This window comes from Sphaeramia orbicularis, chromosome 14 (assembly GCF_902148855.1).
Source record: "Sphaeramia orbicularis chromosome 14, fSphaOr1.1, whole genome shotgun sequence".
In the NCBI taxonomy this organism is placed as follows: Eukaryota; Metazoa; Chordata; class Actinopteri; order Kurtiformes; family Apogonidae; genus Sphaeramia; species Sphaeramia orbicularis.
This window is the reverse complement of record NC_043970.1, coordinates 22,149,127-22,164,646: the sequence shown is the minus strand read 5'-3', so window position 1 is coordinate 22,164,646 and position 15,520 is coordinate 22,149,127. Positions and strand designations below refer to the sequence as shown.

Genomic DNA, 15,520 nt, shown 5'->3' with positions numbered 1-15,520 from the left:
ATTATACTTGCTAAAGCAAACAGCAATTGTGACATTTGTATCCATGTGTGAGTCAGGTTTGTTCACGGATGGAGCTGCAGTTACCAACAAAACAAATTTGTCAGATAAAAATAAAAACAGAAATAATAAACCTTTTCATTTCTTTATGTGAGGATACAGGTGCACTGATGTGTTGTGTTTGTTTTTCCAGGTATACAATCTTAATAAAGACAACCAGGCAGAAGGCAGTAAGTAGCTTTAATTAGTATCCAGTCACTGTTCAGTAATAATCCGCAAAGTCTCCTGTGACTTTTGGTTGTGGCAGGTGGAAAAAACAACAACAAAGAATGTTGTGTTTAATTATGGATATAGAGAATGTGTAACAGATCTGTGAAGTGTAAGAAATTAAGTCATGTAGTCATCAGAGTAATACAACTTTTTAATATCTTGTCTTCTGTTTCAACTGTGTCTCCATCAGTGGCTCAGCTGGACGTAATTGGATTTAATGTGATGAAGAAGTTCATCTATGCTGTGGAGACACGAGGTACAGTATTGTTTTTATCAGGACTGTTGGGTTTTCTGTTTATTTTAGTTTGTGTTGTTCATATTGTGTTCCCAACAGTAATTATGTAATATCTAGGTATAATATCTGAGTAAATTTATCTTATCTTATCTTATCTTATCTTATCTTATCTTATCTTAAAGGAGAGTATCCTTGTGGGATAATTAGCAAATGTTCAGATGCAGAAAATTTTGATCAACATATGTTAACATGAAACATATCAAGAGTAAATGAATATACAGCTCAAAAATCTAAACAAGTGAATATTCACAAATAAACAAATAATTTAACAGTAAATCTGTATAAAACTAATCAAACTGGTACAATTTGCTTTATATTACTAGTATACATATACATGCATATATGTACATTATATTACTAAATATATACTATAACTAATCCTTAGGACGGGAGAAAAATTAATTTCATGAATTAAATTAGTAATAATTACATTTCATTAATACATTACAGGCAGTTGCTTGATTTACAACAACCTTCAAAATTAAAGTTACAGTTTTTTGACACTGTTTTATTTACATTCATCAAGAATCAGCAACATATAAACCCAATATATGTTTGTTTTTGTTTTTGTTTTTGTTTCATATTAATACGAACCAAGTGCCAGTTTATATTTTGGATGGTCCTGTTTAGGGAAACATTAAATCTATACTGAAAATACTTCCTGAAAAAACAAAGGATGTAATAGAAACCTACTTCAAGGCTCTGGGTTGTGTGTGATATATATAATTATATGATATAAACCTACCGCATGTGTCCCACATACTGTTTGTTGATGCAAATGTCAACAACAGATCAAAGGTTATTAGCTGGAATTTGCTCCCTCTCTTAAAACAGTCGTCTCAGAAAAGGTTCACATGTGCAGTAAGAGCAGGTTTTTCCTTTTATTCCTCGTACTAAGAGCAGGTATTACTCATGGCAGGTTTTCATCATGCCAGTCTCATTTGCATGTGAATAAAAGGGCCATGTAAAGACGGCTTTGCGTTTCCCAACTTCAGTGATGAAGAACGGCATGATTTCCTCATGGGGGGGATGCAGTGAATTTCACTGACTTTGTTTCACATGATTGTAAATCTGACGGGACTGCTCTGCTCATTGTACTCATGAAATACATAATGAATGAGTAATATAATAGCGGACATGACCTTTTTCCCTCACACACCTTTGGGATCAGTAATTAGATTTTTCTGATTTGTGGGAGGTTTCTTGGCTACCATTCATAGTGTGGTTCCTGACGGGTAAAAAAAAAAAACTGTTGAAGTTTGAAGCTGCAGAGGGAAAAGTGCAAAATTAGAAAATATGATTTTCTTCTGCAGCTCATTCCTCTTTGTCCAAAACAAAAGATTAAATAAAAAAGATGGATGATATCAGAATCAGAATCTTCTTTATTCGCCAAGTATCTTCAAAAGAATACAAGGAATTTTACTCTCTGCTCTCTCTGTACAAAATAGTAAACGAGCACTAAAAAACCACAACGAAAACAGTTTAAAAAGTAAAAAACTTTTGTACAAAAAAATGTACAAACATTAAAGTTATGTAATGCAGTTAAAAAATGTACAACTGAAAAAAATGTGCAAGGAGAAAGAAGAGCAGTCAACATGTTGAGGTTGTGCATGAGGTGTATGAATTATTGTTATATTGCAGGTTTAGTTGTTCATCAGTGTGGTGGCTTGAGGGAACAAACTGTGTAGTGTTGATGTTGTTTCACACCTTGATAGAAAAGTGAGGCTACAATGTCGTGGAATTATAGCTTCACTTTTCCACAGGAATGAAACAGTAGAGTCACATTTGACACAGTCCTAATGGTAATATGTAATTGAAGTGAGTCTCATAGTACTGAACTCTCCAAACCTGTCTGAAGCACCTACAATTGGTCATGTACTGTGAAACTATTATACCAGCTTTTAAAAATGTGCCTGATTTTCTATATTCTGTTAGTAGAGCCCAAAGTCAAGGTCAACCAGTAGTGGATTTTTAAAAGTCAATATGTTTGGAACAGGAAAAAACAGATTGATCGACTGTTTTACATTGACTGAAATTAACCATCTTGGATTGTAGTTACTGGATATTGGATAACCATTGAACTGAATATCCATGTCAAGTAAAGACCAGAATGGTGCACATAGATTTTATTTAACGTCATCAAGTTAATTAACGTGTTTACACATACTATCTGGAACTAGTCACAGTTGTTTTGTGCAAACCAGATAAGTCTGCACATCATATTATGTGCATAATATACTAAGCTGTATACCATACAGGACTATAAAGTCAATGACAATAAAGGTTATTCTATTCTATTCTATTCTATTCTATTCTATTCTATTCTATTCTATTCTATTCTATTCTATTCTATTCTGCTCTGTTCTATTTTATTCTATTCTATCTATTCTATTCTGTCTATTCTATTCTGTCTATTCTATTCTATTCTATTCTATTCTGTCTGCTCTGTTCTATTCTGTCTGTTCTGTTCTATTCTATTCTATTCCATTCTGTCTGTTCTATTCTGTTCTGCTGCTCTGTTCTATTCTATTCTATTCTATTCTATTCTATTCTATTCTATTCTATTCTATTCTATTCTATTCTGTCTGTTCTATTCTATTCTGTCTGTTCTATTCTATTCTGTCTGCTCTGTTCTATTCTGTCTGTTCTATTCTTTTCTGTTCTACTTTTCTATTCTATTCTATTCTATTCTATTCTATTCTGTTCTTCTGTTTGCTCTATTCTATTCTATTCTATTCTATTCTATTCTATTCTGTCTGTTCTGTTCTGTTCTGCTGCTCTGTTCTATTCTATTCTATTCTGCTCTGTTCTATTGTATTCTATTCTATTCTATTCTATTCTATTCTATTCTATTCTATTCTATTCTATTCTTCTGTTTGCCCTATTCTATTCTATTCTATTCTATTCTATTCTATTCTATTCTATTCTATTCTATTCTATTCTATTCTGTCTGTTCTATTCTGTTCTGCTGCTCTGTTCTGTTCTGTTCTACTGTGCTATTCTTTTCTGTTCTGCTCTGTTCTGCTCTGTTCTATTCCATTCTATTCTATTCTATTCTATTCTATTCTATTCTATTCTATTCTATTCTATTCTATTCTATTCTAACCAGTACATCTGGGACTGGATGTAAAAGTAACTATAACTTTAATGTAGGATATTCTAAGTTCAATTTTTATTTTGTGACCTACTATTTTCTTAGGTCTGCTAACTCTGAATGTTTTGTAAAACAGTCTTACCGGTGTCTCTCCAGTCCAGACCAGGTGAAGTCTTCTTGAATTTCAATATATTAAAAGGGGTTTACGGAATTTCTGTCCAGTGACAAAAAGAGGCTTTAAGTCTGAAGGAATGGTACTACCATTAATTGCTCCTTTTATAACATTTAACATTAAACAAGTAAAGCTTTTTTTTTTTGTCACGTGGCCTTTATTTATCAACATTGGCCGTAAGTACATGCATGAATAACTGAGCTGTGCCGGCTCCACTTGGTCATTTCAAATGTCTTAATCGTAAGTATTTTTTAATAAATCCACCAGGTTTTTGACTAAAAAGAGGAGTCAAAGGGGAAAAAATTGGAGTTCCACTTGAGTCAAAATCCACAGGATGAGTACAAAAGGTCTTCTCTTCTCTGCTCTCACTCCTCTTCTCTCTTCCCTTCAGGTATTGATGAGCAGGGCTTGTACAGAATCGTTGGCGTCAACTCCAGAGTACAAAAACTACTGAGCCTCGCCATGGGTAAATGCAAAAATACATGTAGTACACATTAAAAGAATACACCCAAAGACTGTCTGTGTCTGTGAGTGTCTGCAATTGCTCATTTTTATCAACAGATTTATAATAGAGTCTGAAACGTTCACATTTTTGTTCATTAGATCCTAAGACGTGTGCTGACGTGGAGCTGGACAACCCGGAATGGGAGATCAAGACCATCACAAGCGCTATCAAGCACTATCTCAGGTTTGTGTGAAAACACTTGGAAAGTCTGTATTTCTGAAATAACCTCAGTGTTTTACTCATGTGATTATGTACAATTATGTACTTTGCATTTTCAAAGACCTTCAAAATATGTCACAAGAGGTTCAATCAGATGCATCTACTATTCTTGCATCTTAATCTCAAATCTAGAATTGGAGCCAATATATGTGCTCAGTGAGCTACTTTGTCCACTAAAATGTAATCAGTTCCTCATTGAGTCTGCAGGAAATATTTGTGCCAAATGTTAAGATATTCTGTCCATTAAATGTAAAGGGGACTGATGGACCAACGTTCTTGTACAAATGCAATGTGGCTGAATCTAAAAGAATTAATTATGTAACACTTATGGGTTTAGGTGTTACCCAATATTAGGAGGTCGTAGATGAAGAAACAATACGCAGAGAGGGAATAACTCCACAAGAAGAATATTTATTTACAGTCCACAGCTCTCACTTACATTCATACTCTCTGTCACATGACCTTCTCTCCCCACAATATCCTTCCGCCAATCCCTTATAGCAGTCCCAATAACAGAAACAAGATAGACCCAGTTAAATTATACAAATAAAATTACCAAAGCAAAAATAAATCATCTTACAACAATACTTCTCAAATGCATTGAAAGTAAAGTTCCAAAAATGAAATACAAATACAAATATTTGCATCGGAGGAATCCACCCTTGTTTTTTTTTGTTTTGTTTTGTTTGTTTTGGGTTTTTTTTTCACTCATGATCTTTTTTAAGAAATGAGATAAAGTGCATGAATTGCATGAATTAACTATTGAGTTATGGAATTTCCCTTGGCAATGACTGTCATCTAAATGGGATGATGATTTGTCTTATTCTGAAAATACAGCATTTTTCTGTTTTTAACTTCTATAACTTGAGTAAAAGTATGGTGCTGCTGTCACTTCCAGCTGATCTGTCACGGATCCAAGTCAATAAATAGTTCTTCATTGTTGCAGTTCTTTTGAAGTTAATGTGTAAAGCTTGTTTTCTTTTATTCAGATGTTTATCTCAGCGGCCTTCCACTCTGCTTTCAAACAGTGCACACAAACAGTTAAACCACAGTGTTTTGGGCTAAAATCCTTATTCAAGAGCATTTCAACATGTGATAATAAGAAATAGATCATGATCTAAACAAGTAACCCTTTTGCCTCTTGCATGTGATTATTTTCAGATAACGGATTTCTCCCTATGGGGTTGGATAGATTGTAGGAGGACAGGAATAGAAGACTAAGTGGAAAGTGAAATGCATGATGGGTAGGGTATAAGTAGTAGTAATGGTGGTCAAGCTGTGCTTATATACTGTACTTGAATAAATCTGCAAAATCCACAAGCTTCATAAAATACACGAACAGCCAAAGAGACACATTTGTGCTCATACACAGAGACAAAAACACTACCTTGCATAGTCTGCAAATATAATTACACAGCTCACAAACGAATTCATCTACAAATCCACTGTGTGCACTCACACGCACACAGAGACACACACACCATACATAGGACCTAAGGTCAGGCCTCATTGAAAGCCACTGGGAGCCATAAAATCTCTGAGCCTGCTGGGATAAACTGATGTCCAGCTGTGCGAGCTGGAGGAAAGAGATGAGAAAAAAAAAGATGAGACAGAGGCAAAGGCAGAGGAAAAGGAAAAGACCACAGAATGTTTTCCTCCCGTCTTGGACTGGTTACACATGTGCTAATCCAGAGTTATCTAGATTTATTGATTTTCACTGAACATCAAACCCAGGTCTAATATTTCATCATCTAAGCTGACATTCTCCATCTGATGTCTCTGTTTCTTTGTGTCCAGAATGCTGCCTGCCCCTCTCATGACATACCAGTATCAAAGAAGCTTCATCAAAGCTGCCAGTGAGTATTTTTCTTTTATGTGTCTTATTTGCCTTTCAAATGTGAACTTGAGTCAACAGGGCATATGACAGATTCTCATGCACTTTGAGATTGTCCAATTCCCTCTGAAGTTACTCCTATCAAAGAATTCCCTAGATTAAAAACCAACAGCACGCTTTACTAAATATTAGAATACACTGTTTATTTGAAGCACATTGAATCACAGGAATACTAAGACAGAGTCAGGGCATATCGGTAGAATAACTAAAATACAGATGTTGGCAAAAATCAAGAATAGGTTTTCAGTTTTAATAAAATAATACTGCAAAACTGTTTTATGTATGAACTTGAAATGCCCACATGTCAGTGGAGTGGTCTTTTAGGAGATGGTCCAAGTCAGATACTCAGTTAATACTCATTTTGGATTTAGTGCTGGTTTGTGTCGAGGTTGACCTCGCAACAGCAGCCAGAGGACTCACCTGTAATGACGACTATTTTGTGTCAATATTACAGCTACATCTATTTGTTTATCACCAGTTAAATATTGTGGAAGACGTCAGAATAACAGTTAATCCGGTTAAAATTCATGATGATTATTTAAAAACATTAAAACAAGTAAATTGATTCATTCCTGACATCAAATCAGAAAACATTACACCCTGAAAGTTGCCGGTAGCTGCTGATGCTGTGCCAAAAACTTCTCACATGGGTCATTTTACATATGTGCAGTTTACAGCTCAGTCTGACGTGATGTTTACAAGGCCTGTCACATTATTGCATCATCGCCTTAACACCTTAATGCCTTGAGTGAACCACAGTTATTTTGCATAATTATGATAATTGTCTCCATTCATCTGCATAAAAACATCTGGATGAAGCTAACCGGAATGTCATATTTCATCACTATTTTCACATCATTTCCTGCAGGTTGAGATGTGACTGGTGTTCTTATAGTGATGTCACCTTGAGGTGCTTAACATGTATGGACACCTCTCATTATCAGTAATTTCTTTTGATCAGTTTTTGTTTACAATGCCTAAAAGGCAAACAGGAGCTGTGTTGCAGTTTTCAGTTCTTATGAATGGCTCTTCCTCTTCATTAACCCTTTAAACCCTAAGCCTAAAATGGTCTGCCTGGACTTCTTTTCTTATTTTGACTACAAAAAGGTTAAAAAAATATGCTGTGAGTGACTCCGTTTGCCCATTTTTCCAGATCATTTTTTTCCAGATCTTTCAAAATCTAGCAGTCATTTACAATTTACTGCATGTTATAATATTCCTGAAATGCCTTTTTCTCCAGCTTCTTGTTCAGGCATGATTGAAATTACCATAATGACCCAGTAAAGCCTATAAAGTGCAACATCTCAGGTTTCAGAAACCGTTTGAATCTTTCCAGTTGCACAAACAGTAAAAAAGTTACAGCCATCCAAACTGCGTATGTGCAGCGTGTGTCAGCAATGACACTTCAGTTTTTAAAGAGTTAAAAAGTACCTGTAGTGAATTTTTATAGCTAGCAATTTCAAAAGATCACGTATGATACTAGCAGTTCTGTCAGATAACTTAAGTTATAGCCCGTTGTCAAGTAGGGAGTGTGGGAGTACTAAGTCACTGCTCCATCAGTAAGGTGTGGTAAGCAACATGTGGCCTCCTTCACAGGCTTTTGTTGTTGTAGTATTGTCCAGTTCACTGGGCTGTCATGGACTCGTCACTGACTCCGTGCAGCAGACACCAGTCTAAGATGACACATTATTGGCCAGTGCTGGGTCGTGTGCCTAAGACAGTGGCAAAGCTTACGGCTGCATAAATGGTAATAGCTGCTCCCATAGGTTCTGCGTAATTCATGTAATAAAAAGGTTGAATGTGGTGCATTTATGCCTTTTTTTTTTTTTTTTTTTTTTACTGAATTTGGGCCTCAAAAAGTACAAAAAGCACAATTAATGTCAACCCTATGTGTACAAATACACTATAGGCCTATACTAAACTACTGGCATAAAATGAACCAGAAAAAAGACAATTATCAGTTGTAATTTTTTTTTAGCAATTAACTGTGAGTTAAATTATTTTCCTGACTTTAGTACAATAGTAGGCAGTAGTGGCTGTAAAATTATCATACATGGCCTCTATTGGACATTATCTGGCTTGGTAAAGTCCATTTCAAGTCTAGTGTGACCTATTTAAAAGTTTGCATTAGCACATGTAGCCTTTCTGTATAATGTGCAGAGGAGTTTGGGCTGGCATTGCAGGTGTTAATGGGCTTAAAGGCATCTTTTTTCTCTCCATCATTACACGAATGAGGTCATAATTTACGGTTAAGGCATTTGTGAATCCGCCGCTCACCTGCTGAGATACCAGGACGCCTGCTGCGCCGCTGTGCCGCCTCTATCTGTCTGTTACCCCACTAGTTGAGTGTTCCAACTGTGCGGCTTCAGGTTGTGTGTGACACGTAACCGGTGACCAACCTGCTGTGTGTTAGGGCTTTTAAGTAGTATTTATATGTTTTTCAATTAACAGTTGAAGAGGAAAGACTTGGCAAGCAGCTCTTCAAGTCTGATTGGTATAACAGCTGCAAGTGTTTTTCTATGTCTCCCAGCACTAGATGAGTGAGGTGTGCAGTGTTGGGATTAATCATTCAACTTTACTTACAACGTAATAAACAGCTGTTTTGAAGACGTATTGCTATAATCATCCAAACTAACTGCACTCGCCAACTTATATTTCAAATCCTTCTTTCTCCTAGATCCATAATTAAAGCTTTTGGTAACGCTGATGTGGACCATTCTACTTTGCAGAACATTCTTAATTTACAGCAGACATGTCACTTTTCTTCCTGCTAGGTTTGGTTTGGTTCATCATTACTGTACTGTCATGGTCGATTACAGTGGAATTGGCACTTTTATTCCATTTTCTACGGTCTGTTTGAGCCGGCTGAGTCTGTGCTGAATGGCATTGGTGTTTTGTGTGTTTGTTGGTCACTAAGCCTTCAGAGATCAGAGCTGACAGGGGAAGGAACTTCAGGAAATGACCGTGTGTCTGTAGCAACAGCACCAGGAAATGGCTGCTAGTGAGGCCAACTGGAGAGGAAAATGAGCACAGTGTGTGTATTAGGAACTAGAAGAAAGCAGTTGTTTGTGGGGATTTAGACTGCCAACCTGTCTGGTTTGATGCAAACAGTCTAATGCATGCTGTAAATCACTGTAAGATATGAAATATATGTGTCAAGTAGAATTTCAGCTGATAGATTTACATCATTGTCATTTACCCAAGTCTTTCATTGTGTTGAACTTCTTCCCTCCGTAGTCTCCTTATTGTTTTCTGTTTGTGTGGGTGTGGATATTAGCGTCTTGACTGTGTGTGAACGCAGTATGTGCCTGTCTGAATGTGCGTCTGCTTTTGGATTTCATCCAAGGCAGAATTTTGCAGAGCACTGAGGTGTTTTAAGGACAGCGTCCTCAGATGAACCCTTTCTTTCAGCTCCTCCCTTTCTCTTTCTTTTCTTCACGCCTGCTTTCCAACTCCTCCCACCTCCGTGCTCCCAAACCTCATCTTCTTCCTCCTCCCCCTCCTCCTCCTCCTCTAGTTCCATCTCGCCTTACTTTTTCCCATCCTGGGCTAGTTAAAATATCTGAGAAACACAGTTCAGCCGCAAAGGTAAATACAAAAAGAAGGAAATGAAGCGAAAAAATAAGGAATGAATGAGGCAGAGAGATAAGGATGAGTGTTAATGTGTGTGTGTGTGTGTGTGTGTGTGGCGGTGGTGGTGGTGGGAGGGTACCTGGCACCTGGATTTCAGATACAGTGTTAGGTACGCACCAACAGGCTCACACATGCAGTAATTACCCCCAATCATTCGGTTTAGTTTCCAGTATTTTGTTGCATTAATTCATTATTAATTCCTCTTTCTGTTACACTTTCTGACTCCTGCCTAACATATTCACCGAAATGAATTCACTGAACTGGCTTTTCATCTTGCTTCATTTTTCATTCCGGCAAATAGACTTTTTCTTCAGATATTACTCACTTGTACCATCGATTCAGTTTTTCATTTATGACCTTGCACATAAAAGAGACTGACAGAGGGATCAGAGATGATAAGTTCACGACGACAAGTTGAATTTAAAAGTGAAGCCCTGTTGAACATTAGACGCCCAACAGACTTCAGACACTCTCTGGTGTTTTGCAGGCAGCCAAGCGGACACACTTCCCTTTGAAAATACGGAATAATGAAAATAATGAAAAATCAAAACCTGCCGCTTCCCTGTTGAACAAGTATTGATTAGTTTTCACTCCTTATAGTACAGTTTATTTCTGTCATAATGAGACACTTTCTTTGGTTTTGCAGGCCACAGTAAGTGCACAAGTTGAGCTGCAGATCAGAAAGAAACGCACTATGGTTCAGCAAAAGGTTTGCAAAGTCAAACCTATGATGGCCTGTTAATCAGTCAGACCTGGGCATAAATATATAACATACATTCAGAGGAGAAAAACAAACAGCGGCAGTTTTTTTTTCTGGCTCTTGGAGCTGCATGTGTTGAAGAAAAACACCAAAGAGTTCGATCTGTTTTGGACACATGACAACTAATCTGATATCAAAAATCGAGTGGATTTCTACAACCTGTTTTAATTCCTGCTCAATTTGTTGCATCTGTAACTAGTTATGTCACAACATTTGTACATGTAAGGTCAAGACTTCTGACATTTTTCCGAGTATGACTTAATTGTTTGTCAGCAGCAGCGGTTGTAGTCCATACTGAAAATATGTCAAAACCTTGAGTCGATTACCTAATTATGGTTTTCTGTGCAATTATTTTAACATTTCTTTGTTTATTACTTGTTATATTTATATTGTGGTTTTAACCTATTGCCCTTTTATGCTTTATTGTCTTATCTATTGTTCTGTAAGCTGTTGCTACAGATTTTTGGCTGCTAAGGTGTTGATGAAACGTAGTTTCGTTCTGCACTGCATCCGTGTTGGTATTGTGTTTGAATGATAATAAAGTGAATCTTGAATCTTGAATCTAAAATGTTCAGTTGTTGGTTGAACAGGACAGAGCAGCACAGTCAACAACCTGGAGGGGGTGGGGCATGAAGTGGCTCATGTGCATTTAAAGGGCCAGCGCTCAAAATGACCTTTCTGGTGTAATTACTCAGAAATAGGACCTGTGGAGTTGAATTAATGAAGAATTCAGACTCAAGCATAGCATTTACAGTTTATGTAGACCACAGGGAAATGTTTTAAATTGCATAATTCCATTTTTTTTAAAAAGAAGCAAAATATCACTCCTTTAACTTAATTCATTTATTTAGAATATACATTGTTTTTTCCAGTTTCCTAAAAAATAATCGTGTTGGACATAACGCACGACAGCGACGATATGAATAAATTCCACATAGTTGATCTCCATCTACTCTTTCTGAATAAAACCTCATATTTTTTGGTTTCATGTGGGAACCAACATCCCAGATTTGGTTATTTGTGGTCAAAATGCTCACGTCAGTTAAAAATCAGGTTCACAAACTGGAACGGCACCCATTCCTTGACTGTCAGACATGTTTAGTCCCCAGGCTGATTTTACACTGCATGTAGAAGATTGAAAACAACAATACAATAAGACTTAAAGCACCGTCATGAGCAAACAGATAGATCCCGTCTATACCCACTGGGATCATTCTCAATAATGAAGACACTGTACTTAATAATTCAGGGTGCTTTGCATGCATGAGTGGGTGCATAGGCTCAGTGTAATCCTGCCTTGAATCAAGTGATGTCTTTCAGCCGCTATCAAATACGGTAGTCAAACGTTATATTTCCTTTTCACAAATAGAAGGGTATGTGCTCCTATCTTTGATAATGGCAAGAAAAGAAACTGGAGGAGAAAAGAATCTAAGGATTGTTGATTTACCCGTCCTCCGTCCTACAGTTTTGTTCTGTAAAATAACAGAAATAAAACTGCATCATATTAAACTCTACTTTCTCTTTTTCCTCCCCTGTATTTTGACTCTCCATATCCACAGCCAATAGAACAGAATAGACATTTATTATCGCTGTCACAGGAACAATGAAAATCAATTTAGCAGCTCTGTTCTGTTTAGCAGCAAAAACACTTACTGCAAAAAAGGACTGTATAAAACCATCATACATATGCTACTAAAGTAGTACTAGAAATATACAAAAGCTAACTATATTACAGATGAATGATATTTACAACAAATAAGGATATGTGGAGGTAATATAGGAAGTGTACAAGGGAGATTAATGAAAAAATAAACAAAAAAAAAGATGCATGTGGTGTGGCTATTGCACTGAGGAAGGGTGAGTAGGTGCACGGTCCATTACACTGGGGGGGGTGGTTGTTCAGTCAGTGGGGGGGGCACATTTAACTGCTTGTGTGTGAAAACTGTGAGTCTGTTTGTTCACGTCTGACCTCCATAAAAATTTGTTACTGAAATGAAAAAAAACATTCATATTCAAAGGCAGCTGTGGATAAACTTCAGTCTGCTTGCAGGTGTTAACAGTAGTTGCCCTTATCGATATTAATTGTCACTTGGTCTGACATTACAAACTGCTACATGACCCACAGGAAAGAAAAACACCTCAGACGAAGCCTCACACTTCATCATTAATATATCACACGTTATCATTTGTGTAGGAGGAGATGTATGATGTCATCTCACAATCTGCACATGCATTTACGTTATGCAGTTTGGACTTCAGAGTATGCAGGTGAAACATGCACGTAAAAGCGTTTTAGTTTAAGTGACTCTTCAAGAGGTTTGAAGTGAGCAACAGTGTTTGCTATTAGCGTAGGAGTTTGGAGTGTGTGTCGTATTTTTGCAAGTCGTTTTGTCATGTGCACTCCATCCGCATCTTAATCCACGTAGGGTGTTGTAAATATTATTTTATACATGGATATAGTACACATATACCACACAAGCTAGGGGACTTGGGGTATGAATAATGAATGATAAGAAGGCAGACCAGGTGGTGCTGCTGGAGTTTGTTAAGGATCAGCTGTCAGTCAGCAGATGTGGCCGAGTGCCTGAAGAAGTGCATGCTTCATTTACTGCATGTGGGTGCGTACGAAGCTGGAGCTCTGAGTTTGATTGTAAAAGTATGCACTACATACATAATCTAAATCCCCAATTGCTTGAGAGATACAAACATGAAATTTTGATGAAATGAGATCCTGACTTTTTTCAGCACTTTTGTCAGCTCTTGTACAAATACACAGTTCTGGCACAACTTCAGTTATTTCCAAGGTGCATAGAAGAAGAGAAGGCCTTGCTGCAGCACTTGCCATATAGAATAATTTTTTTCACTCTAAATATAGACCTACGCGTTTCAGCTAGCAGCCCTCATCAGGGTCAGCGGGAAATACATAACCAGCTGTTATTAAATAAAATATGAAACATGAAAACAAAAAAACAACAAAAAAAAAAAAAGATACAACCAATCCTGTGCATTAACACACAGACCGACCAGTAGGGTAACTGCAAAGAATGGTGGGTATTTGAATAGGTGACTCCTGACAGATCCTTATAACATGTTTTCAGAGAGACGAGGGGAGTGTTTTATTACAGACAGGACTAATGCCATATTAGAAATACAAACTTAGAAGGTACACTGCCCGGCCAAAAAACAAGTCACACATGCAATATTTGACTGCACCACCTTTGGTTTTGATTACAGGAGACATTCACTGTGACATCTTTTTTGCCACATAATGCTTCATCACATCCCTAATTAGTGTCTGGACTTTATGGAGGCCAATCCATGTGTCAAAATGATGTCTCATTCTCCCTGAACCATTCTGTCACAAGCCTAATGATCCTGATCAGTCCTGGCATCGTCCAATCTTTTAGACATTAAAGACATGAGAGGCTACTTACTGCAGAAAGAAAAGAAAAAAAGTGTTTGTTTATCTTTGGTAAAAACAGAATTAGTTGAATTAACTTTGTGACTATTTTTGAGGAAAAACATTATGAGTTTTGGGAGATGTGTTGTTGGATTGTAATCATAAAGATGAGCTGGGAAATCCTCAGTGAAGACAGGGGCGACAGTCGGGTTCCTGTCTTTACGGTTACCTGCTGTAGGTTCATGTGTGACAATAGACAGTGATACATGTAAATAATGAGCTGATTTGCATGAATTGCAGAACTGTGTTGGTGTGAGTGCAAGGACACGTACCATTATTCTGAAACATAAATATCTACTGTGAATAGTAGATGTACTAATGTTTGAAGTAAGAAATGTAAAACAAAAGAGATAATTTACTTTTATAGGTTATTTATTGTCATAGTATCGATATATGACATGATGATAAATGATTTCTGCTTGTGTCTCATTGTAACACTGACATCCAAGCTGCAGGGTGTGTGTTGTGAATGCGTCTGCAGTGCCATAAAGCACCTTAAATTCTTCATTTTGTGATGTATTGTGAAAATTAGCTACAAAAAAAGCCCAAAAACATGACGACATTATTTTAACAGTATACAGAGCAGCATCTCAATCCAAAAAACAACAAAAGACACAGTAGTAGATGATGATGATGTGAAGTAGTGTGAGATCATGGAGGTTGTTGTTTTCACCGCTGAATCATATCAGAAGGGAGTTTGTGTTTACAGGTGACATAAAATATTAATTTTTTTCACATTATGTTTAGTGACATTCGTTCTTCATACATTTTATATGTCATTCTGATTAAATAGCAGAAGTCAAGCTCAAAGTTAACGTCATAAAGACATTGACACAAGGCGACCAAATGATACAGGCTGTTACATTGAATAAAATTAATTTCTCTGAATTGAAAATCACTGGAGACATTATATTATTATTAGTGCTGTCAAACGATTACATTTTTTAATCAAATTAATCACAGAGTTGCTGCGGATTAATTTCAATTAATCACGATTAAATATTCATTTTTAATCTATATTAATCGTGTGTCATTTTGCATGAGCAAACAGACTCAAGAAAGAAGGGAATATATATGCACTCAATGTGTTGCATGTTAGGCCAAGTTGGGCGACATGTTAGCCGAAGTGCTAGCAGAATTCCTGACTAACATATGCCTCATGTTAATGTGGTATTTTAAGCTGGAAGTCCTTCAGTGGAAAGAAAACTTCTTTCCTGCAGA

At 36.7% G+C, this 15,520-nt stretch overlaps 1 protein-coding gene across 1 annotated transcript in view; it reads left to right on the top strand.

The window, feature by feature from the left end:
* Window positions 1–15,520, top strand: part of LOC115432415 (rho GTPase-activating protein 26) — a 143,805-nt gene that overhangs the window by 84,004 nt on the left and 44,281 nt on the right. The window contains exons 12-16 of the mRNA XM_030153244.1: window positions 191–227; window positions 458–523; window positions 4,220–4,294; window positions 4,432–4,516; window positions 6,350–6,408. Coding sequence (XP_030009104.1) covers window positions 191–227; window positions 458–523; window positions 4,220–4,294; window positions 4,432–4,516; window positions 6,350–6,408 — 322 coding nt within the window. The remainder of the gene's footprint in view (window positions 1–190; window positions 228–457; window positions 524–4,219; window positions 4,295–4,431; window positions 4,517–6,349; window positions 6,409–15,520) is intronic.